Source organism: Microtus pennsylvanicus, chromosome 1 (assembly GCF_037038515.1).
Source record: "Microtus pennsylvanicus isolate mMicPen1 chromosome 1, mMicPen1.hap1, whole genome shotgun sequence".
NCBI classification, from domain to species: domain Eukaryota; kingdom Metazoa; phylum Chordata; class Mammalia; order Rodentia; family Cricetidae; genus Microtus; species Microtus pennsylvanicus.
In genome coordinates this window covers 129156282-129165818 of record NC_134579.1, presented here as the reverse complement: position 1 = coordinate 129165818, position 9537 = coordinate 129156282, and the positions used below count along the sequence as shown (strand labels likewise).

General features: G+C 39.4%; 1 protein-coding gene across 4 annotated transcripts in view; it reads right to left on the bottom strand.

The window, feature by feature from the left end:
- Nucleotides 1–1594: 1594 nt before the first annotated feature.
- Nucleotides 1595–9537, bottom strand: part of Uri1 (URI1 prefoldin like chaperone) — a 57025-nt gene continuing 49082 nt past the window's right edge. For all 4 annotated transcript variants that reach the window (XM_075984239.1, XM_075984271.1, XM_075984250.1 and 1 more), the window contains 4 exons: nucleotides 7407–7749; nucleotides 5708–5847; nucleotides 4908–5133; nucleotides 1595–3256 (listed from right to left, as the gene is read on the bottom strand). In XM_075984239.1, coding sequence (XP_075840354.1) covers nucleotides 3074–3256; nucleotides 4908–5133; nucleotides 5708–5847; nucleotides 7407–7749 — 892 coding nt within the window. In that variant the 3' untranslated portion in view covers nucleotides 1595–3073. The remainder of the gene's footprint in view (nucleotides 3257–4907; nucleotides 5134–5707; nucleotides 5848–7406; nucleotides 7750–9537) is intronic.

Sequence of the window (9537 nt, the reverse complement as noted above, 5' to 3'; positions counted from 1 at the left end):
CATTAACCATTGTACTATTAAACATACTGCAAATGCAGGAAACCCCTCAATGCCTTAGGAAGGAAAAGAGGTTGAAGAGACAGTGCACTGCCCACATACTGGAGCGCTGCATCTCTGTGTAAAATAAGGAAGTCTCTAGCACTGATACAGAGATTACATGGGCATACTACTCACTAGAAAAATGTGCATTTGGGAATGCCATCCTTTCACGTAAGTACAATCATGAGCATATTAAACACCTGCGTATACAAAAACAAGCCATTTCAGTTTGTCCCTGTCCATGACTTATTTGCCAAACACCGAGAAACCTGACACACACACACACACCTGCTATTTGTGCAGAAGAAATGAAGGTTGAACCGGAAACTGAAAGCACAGGTCGCTTACATTTGGAAGAGGAGTTCCAATGAGACTCGCTCCTCACAGACTCACGGCAGTGTAAGAGGAAGAGGCAGTGAGGAGGGGAGGAGAGTAACACTTCTCTGCTATACCTCACTCAGCTCTGACTCACACAGACTTTTTACATGTCTCCCAGATAAATCGTTAATCCAGCCAGGATGTGGAATGAAGCCACAGCAAAATACAAAGAATAAATCAACCCAAGAGTTAACACAATCCTAGTGAAGGGGACCAAAGCGGGAAGGGAACACACAGAGCCAATCAAAGGAAGTTTGGACATTGGCTTCCCGACTCCTGCTATAAGAAACTGCACACAATGGCACAGAGTGTGTCTCTCCCAGGAGTACAAACAATCACTACTCAAACTGCCTAGTGTGCTTCACAGACAAGTGTATATAAGAGCCAGGCTAGTTGATGGTGGAAAAAGACGTCACAAATATGAATGATCAAATGACTCATATGGTCTCAGATTAGAATTGAGTCTCAGTGTAAAGGTATAGTTTTAACATACTCAGATATTAGCGTGTTATCCGTTAGTGTACACACACGCATAGCTCTGCCAGCTGGATAGGCTAAGCACTGATGCCTCGACGGCAAACACAGGTAAGCAGCTGTTGATCTCTAGCTCATTCCAGGGCTGGGACAGAATAGAAGATAAGCCTGTAATGTTTAGGTGTGTAAGAGCAAAAGTACCCAAGGTCTGAGAGAACTTAGCCTGATGCAAGCCTATGGTCCCAGCCCCTGAACCAGGACATCAAGTTCAAGCCCAACCTGGAGGACACAGTGAGATTCTGCCCCCCAAAAGCAAGGCCATACAAATGAAAGTATAGCCGGGCAGTGGTGGCTCACACCTTTAATCTCAGAACTCGGGAGGCAGAGGCAGGCGGATCTCTGTGAGTTCCAGGCCAGCCTGGTCTACAAGAGCTAGTTCCAGGGCAGGCTCCAAAGCTACAAAGAAACCCTGTTTAAAAAAAAAAAAACTCAAAAAACCAAATGAAAGTATAGTTTCAAGTTACAGTTTAAAACTTTTTAAGACTGACTTGATGAAACTGATACAGTTTCATTTGGGTCTTCTGCAGAAAACAAAGACACAATGTTGGACACTTTTTCTTTGCTTCTACCACCATGGCAGGATTTTAAATAGGGGGAACCTATTTAAAAGAAGGAACACAAATACATAAAAACAGGCTCAAAATAAGTTCATGAACATGGAACGTTATTTAATGACAGAACACTTGAAGTTACATGTCGAAAGACACAACAGTCCTCCAAGGAGGCTTGCATCTGGAGGTTAGCACAGAAAGCCTTGCTTAGGTGGCAGCTGAGGAGAAACGGTGCTCCTGGGGGTGGGTGCGATGTGAGGTTTGGCTTGGGAGTTGGCTAGTCAGGAAGGAAAAGCCATTTTTAAGTACAAAATATGTGTACAGATGATCAACAATGGCTAGAAAAACATATTTTTAGGAAGTCTTTCAAACTCAGTTCCCTGTTCTAAATCACCCCTTTATCATTAAAATACATATTTCATAAACCTTCCACAGTGACACTGCTCTAGTTACAGCTCCGACTTTTCTAGGACATAATTTCACTTTGTTTAAGCAAGAATTCATTAAAGAAGCTATATATAACCTTTAAATATTTAGCCATGAAAGAGGGGTGGACTGGGGTTGATGGCTTATTTTAGTACTAATGCAGAATGCTTTTTAAAAGCTACATTTTACCATGCATCAAGCTAATGATCAACGCTTGCACTGTAATGGTCAACCTGAGACTGAATGTCTCTTTAAGGCGTTTGGCTACAAGTAAATACAATATTTTATTTTTTTTACTGGTAGCAAAGCAGCCTTGAAGAATGAAATTATGAGGAAGATTGAAAACATTAAAGAAAAATCTTTATTTTAAAACTATTCTTTTTAAAGCATCTAGACAAACTTTTCTCTCCCAAAAGATAATCCCAGTAAAGACTGTATGCACAGGGAAAAGGAGGTACTTGAGGGATTTTAAGAATTCAAAAAATCTGTGGTGTGGCTGTATAGCATATACGCAAATCAAAGACAGTTTTACACACAATTCTAAACCAGGAAGTTCACAACATTTTAGAAACCAAGTTTCATAAAAATTTTACTTGTCAAAAAAAAACAGTTGTACAAAATATTATTCTTCTAGTCAAAATTTTCCATAGGGTTTGTGTAGCTTCTTGCCTTAAACATTACAGTATGACATTCAAAGAAAGTTTTTCAAAGAACCACCTAGCTGTGAAACCTACAAGAGATGTAGATTTTTTAAAGTGCCTTTAACATGTGAAAGCAAGTAATATAATTGTTGAATCTATTTGAAAATTTAAAAGTTTCTTTAACACAGCCCATATGGCAAGCACAACATCACAGCTGGTACAAAACTGCCTGCGTTTAGTTGAAAACACAAAAACAATGCATGACAGTATTCTTTGAGAAGTAAATCGAAACGCTACTACTGCATCCTAAGGCCAATTAGACAGTGTTCAGAGAATTAAAAAGGCAGCAGAATTTTACAGTATTCAAACATTTACTTTAACTTTTTAAATGTCACTGATAAAGGTAAGAGAACTGTTGCCAAGTGAAGTAGGATGTCTTTCCACTCCAGGGGCTAATCTGCTGCATGTCCTAAAGTGAAGCCGAAGATGAAGCCCATGCCCTCTCTAGTTTCTCTGCTGCAATCTGGCAGCTTTGAACTTGGAAACTCTCTTTGCAGGCTCTTCCAATGCTTCTGACAGAACTTCTTTTCGCTCTGGAATAGTGGGTAGGGCATGATGAGCAATGGCTGAGTGTGGTGTTAAGGAGGGCGATGAAAATTCCTTTTCTATTACAATTCCAGAAAAAGCCTGTAAGACAAAAATGTATACTGTTAAATATAAATAAAATGCACACAAAAATCTTTACGCTCTATTACCAAGACTTTTTTTTATAAACTAAAACTAAAGTAACAATAATTTTGGGTAATAAATATCAAAATATTGATTGCTCAGAGAAACAATATTATTTTTCTTTTCTATTTTTGTTTTTTGAGACAGGGTCTCTCTGTGTAGCCTTGGCTGTCCTCAAACTAGGAGATCCACCTGCCTGGGATTAAAGGCATGCACCACCACCACTCAGCTTAACATTATTTTTCTTAATTATACTATCAAGTACACAGATTTCTTTTTAATAGTGAAAATATAAGGAAACCAAATGTAAGCTGTGTGTGGTAGCTCATGTCTTTAATCCCCTCACTCAGGAGGCAAAGGCAGGCGGATTTCTTTAAGTTCGAAATCAGTCTGGTCTACAGAGTTCCAAGACAGCCAGCACTACACAGAGAGACCCTGCCTCAAAAAAAAGGGGGGGGGGAAGCACTCTTCTGTCTTGGAAAACACAAATGACAAATAAAGTCCCCCCAAAACACTTCATTTTCTCCACTGTCAAACATCTAGTAAACACAGAAGCTACAATGGTGTAAACGAGGCTTCTGGCCAAGCTACCTTGCTTCTGCTGCCTAACAGTCAAAAGCTTCATTTCATCAATGCTGATATTTCACTTATGGGCTGATTCATGTAAGTTTTTAAGTTCTGTCTTTATTACACTTTGCCTACACTTTTTGAAGGAGATGGGTAAAAACTAAAAAAAAAAAAAAAAACAAAAACAAAAGTGATTCAGAACACCTTTCAAAATTCTAGAATAATCAATCCAATGACACAAATCAGACATGTCACCAAAACACAAACACACACTCTTTCACTGTGGCTGAGTGTTTGTGGAACATCATCTCATCAAAATCAACTATGTTCAACCGGAATGAGACTGATCGACACACAAATCACCAGGATGTCTTATGTGTCTTTTTATATCAAGAAAAATGAAGACCCAGGAGTCACTTTTTAAAACTGTCTCATATTTGGAACCTCTCCCTTGCTAAGAATTTAAGCATAAACTGAAAGTTTTGTCTACCAAGTATTGAAAATTAAGAGAACATATCACTGAGTTTAGAAACCACTGTCAGCTCTTTGGCACTTTGGCTCAAGTAGTTCACTTCTTCCTACACCTAACTTCTTCTTTTTCTTTTTTTGGTGAAACTGTGATGTTCCACGATATACCTGTCTGGGTCAGAGGACAACTTGTAAGAGCTGATTATTTCCTACCATATGTGGGTTCCTGAGATCAAACTCAGGTTTTCCAGCAGGCACCTTGAACTACAGAGCCCTCCACTGGCTAGTTTTCCTGTACTGTCTCTTTAAGACTTTCTGTTGCTTTGCTTCACTCCACCCCACTGTTCTCCAGCTCATCCCACCATACAGAAAGCACCTGCCTCACAGCATCTGAGGCTGAGCTGGCAAGATCAGAACACTAACTTCTAAACACTCCATGTCTTCATGATGAGCATGAAGCCTCCAGATTATCTTAAAAATGTGTCTGAAAAAGCGCAAACTGGGGATTAATGGGATCCTCTTTGAATTTTTAGAATAAACCACAAAGACTAGGCCTGCAGGCTAAGACACAGACCTCAGACACTCCTGAAGACAAAAGCTTCGTGGGGTGGTTTCCTTGGGGTTCTTCTGCAATGCTGGCACTGTCCTCCCAGCTGGTGCTCCTCAGCACAGCCCTCCGGTCGTCCACGTCAGCAGCACTGCCCTCGCTCGTGTCGCTGCAGACACTGTTCTCTCTGCTGCGCGACTTCAGGATCGACTTCCGAGGGACATATTCTCCATTCACAACGTCCACGAAGACCCTGCAGCAGTCCAGAAACTCATCTCACTGTAAGGGCTCATAACTGAGAAGAACTGCACAAAGATTTCTTGATTTTCTATAAATTAATCTAAGATTTGTTTTTTGAGGTTATTTATTTGAGATAGTGTCTCACATAGCTGAGCCTCCTCTTCCCAAGTGCTGGAGTCACATGTCTCACCAAGCCCAATTGAGTTTTCTCGCTAAAATGTCTCTTCTAAAATGTCAAGAAGTAAGTTTGCCACTTCACCAAATGTACCTTATTTACTTTCAAAGATGAATTTGGGCCCAAATAAAATATAGTTATGTTACTTATAAATATGTTCCAGGTGAAAACAGCTTGATTTGCCAAAAATTTTATACACATTTACTTCAAAACATTAGGAATTTTCACCAGTTTGCAAATATGGGTCATAAAATGGTAGGTGATTTCAAGCTGCTCCCCGCTGACAGGTGAAGTACAGGACAAGCTCATGACAGTTGTGGCAGGTAAGTTCTACAAGGAACACCAGCCTCCAGCTCTCCAGGGACACATGAAGAGGACTACAAGGAAGAAAGCACCCAGGGCCATCCCTCACCTGTAAATATCAGCGGGGCTCCTGATGGCAGGCAGCTCATGAGTAGCATGGCTGCCAGCACTGCTCTTTCGTTTCCGTTTGGCTTCCTCCTTCTTTTCACTGAATTTTAAGGTGGTATTTTTCCCAGTGTTTATTCGAACCTAAAATTGGTTCACGAAGAAAAATAAAATCCAAAACTTTCAGGAAAAAAAGCAAATAAACCATATAGTTATCAGCAGGAGACACAGCTAACGTTTTTTGGCACTGAAATTATGTATGTGACCAAGTCTGACTCTTGTGCCACATTTCCACCACTGCATCTCCTTCAGCACCTAGTCTATCTCCAGTGTCTATCACAACACTGCATCTCCTTCAGCACCTAGTCTATCTCCAGTGCCTATCACAACACTGCATCTCCTTCAGCACCTAGTCTATCTCCAGTGTCTTTCACTGTATGAAAAGCAAAATACATTTAAACTAAATTCCATACTGATTATAAGCTTCGCCTCTCTTGCCTTCATCTTATAAATGCATTTGTGGCTTAATCCTTGTGCCGCTAGCCTGAGTCACAAGTACAACAGCAGATAACGCTTAACTGTCTGAACTGCTTAAATACCGCTAACTTCAGAAAACAAATCAGACTAAAAAAAAGCTAAATGTGCTCAAGACCATAAGCTGCTCTTCTGTGCTGGTCTGGCATTTATATCACCCTTTCTGTAACAGTCCTTCTAAGAGTGTGTGTTTGGCTTTATCTAATGAATTAAGAAAAACTGAAAGCACGGGGAGAGGAGGATCAACAATGCTTCAGTTTCAATCAAAACATTCCAAAGACCCTTTAGCTATGAATTAAGATAAAATACACATAATTATTTCACTTTCTAATAGGGCAGGGATAACTAAAGCTTAAGAAATATCACGTAAGCAATAAGATGTCAGATACTGCAGACTGCCATACTGACCAGTGGGGAGGTGACTCACAGCTGACCAACTCTGCCTTACAGGCCTTCATACTCGACAACACACATCCCAGGCCCTCAGCACAGTACACAGAGCAGAGGAAAGGTGGGCGGGGGTAGATTGATGGTAGCCCACCCTTCATTCACAGCTAGTCCACTTTCAACTATTTTAAATATTGGGCTTCTACAGTTAGGTATGGAAAAACAAAGGCTTCAAATACTACAGCAAAGTTTGACACAATGGATCACAAGATCTCTAGTCAATCTCAGTTCCAAAATGCTGAAATTCTAAACCCATCATTACACATCTATATTTAATTTGTCAAAAAAAGACTCGTTTTTCATTTTTCTCCCCCAAATTTTTCCTTGTTGCTCAGGATACCAGTACTCACTTGATGCCCACATAAAACAACAACCTGAAGTGTGTGTGTGTGTGTGTGTTTTTAATAAATACTAGTCTTATACCCATTTCCAGATCCAAAAGCAAACCAAATTCCCAAATTTAAAAATTCAATCTTTAGTTTAATCTTAAGCGAGCCCTGGAACAAGGGCAGGTGATCCAGTCACTGCATTCAGGTTTAGTTAGTGAGACCACCATCAGCTAACTACTCTTTCCCTTTTCCACTGAAGTGCAGTGGTCATGTAAGGGGAAAAGATACTTTTCCCGTTTGCCAATACTAAGAATCTTAAATATTGTTAACATCTTCTCTTTAAAATACAGCAGAGATGATGTTTAATGACAACAGAGTTAGAAGTATACACACCCTTTTAGGTTCAACAGTATGAGAGAAGTATATTGTTGGTACAGAATTATCTGCTGAAATAGTGTGGTCACTTTCATTTCCATTATAATTATCATCATCGTCGTCATCATCAACATCATCAGCATCATCAGCATCTTCATCCTCTTCATTGCTATGGTAAGAATTTGAACCATTCACTGAACAGTTCAAATGACTACTTGCATTTTGAGCAAGCATGCCACAGCTGCCAGGGGCAAGGGAGTCTGTCGCTGGAGGCACCACATTCAAACCTGTGCCTTCATCTTCCTTTTCCTCCTCAGAAGACACTGTGTCTTCTCCATTTGCAATCCCAGTATCAGGCTTACTACGTGAAGAAATAAGAATATTAATGAGATCAAACGAATACAGAGGATTAATAAAAGCAAGGTTCTTACACACCTCAGCCTCCTGTTGCTACTCAAATGTAAGAACTCATAGAACATGTATATTTTTATCATTGGACATTGGCCAGATATAGTATGAATATAATGTAATTAAGAAAGATGGTGGTTATAGTAGTGCACACCTATAATCCCAGCACTAGGGAGGGGCAGAGGCAGGCTGATCTCTTCAGTTCAAGGCCAGTCTGGTCCACAGAGTGAATTCCAGGACACCCAGGGCTACACAGAGATACCGTCTCAAAAAAAAAAAAAAAAAGGAAAAGAAAAGAAAGAAAGAAAGAAAGAAAGAAAGAAAGAAAGAAAGAAAGAGAGAGAGAGAGAGAGAGAGAGAGAGAGAAAGGGGGAGAGAAAGAGGAAGAGAAAGAGGGAGGGAGGGGAGGGAACAGAAAGAAGGAAAAGAAAGGAAGGAAAGAATGAGGAAGAAAGGGAAGGGGGGGTGGGAAGAGGGAAGGAGGAAGGGAGAGAGGAAAACAATTTTAAGAGAGTACCTATCCTGTTTCCTGAGACCACTCCTGCTGCACAGGAGTTTGCTCAGTGTTCTCCCCCTCCCCAGTACACACACCGTCTCTCTTTCTAGTTTCCACTATAAATCTACAATAAAGTCTCTCTTTAAATAAAAGTTTTAAAAAATAAGTGTTCTATTTGTAAGACCAGAAATTAATGCCCCAAACCCCCAAACTATAAAATACTATTATTTCTTACTTTGGGCCTCAGAAATTTTTGTAACAGCATGTACTGGAATTTTTCAAAATAAAGGATTCTTACATGTGCACATGAACATATAGTTACACAAATGCACATTTATCACGTTTTATTCCATGAAGGATCTGAAGACCTTACAAAAATAACCAAACTAAAAATGCAACAAAAATAAAATGACATCATGCAAAAAAGAGAGAATCATGACTAATACTCCTAAATCCAGCACTAGTTTTTAAAAATGAGTTAGTACCAGTGATCTTAAAGGACCTAACAATTCAGAGGTGGAATAGTAGGGGAAATTTTTTGTGTCCTATTTTTCACAAAAACTAATTGCTGCATATGGTACATCATTTAAGCAAACTAATATAGGAACTTCTGTAGTAGAAACTTCATAATATAGTGCTTTGACAATTCTAAGTGAGTGCTAATGTATATTTCAAATAGCAGTTTGGTGAAGTTTCTCATACACAGAACTACCTGACCAGATTATAAACTGTCTGCTCAATAAACAGAGTTTGTAACAAAAGGCAAGGACAAATATTTTACAGTATCAAATTTAAATTCAAAGCCAAATTTTCTTTTTAACAAGTCACCCAGGAACAGAGTGTTATCTTAGAACAGTATAAAATTACATGATTTAAAATTTGTTATTTAGAAGTGGGGGCTGTGGTAGTATAGAATGCTTGTCTTTCAGGATAGAGGCATTAGTTCAATACCCAGCACCTCAAAAAATAATGTTTGGTCACCTTTAAATTTTTTGTTAGTATTTAATGCAATTACTGACAATCAAGTATAATTACTTTATTATATATCATATGGTGAGATATGAGCAACACTGGGGTTTTCAGTATAGGTGTGCATAAGAACAGCAATATAGTTTCCTAAAAAGAAATGTTCTGCAAGAATACTATTCCTCTGAGAGCAGGACGGCTGACCAGTCCACAGCTTCTGCACCTCCTTCAATGAGCACACACTATCTTAGAAATGAAGAAAGATACATATTCTCTTGG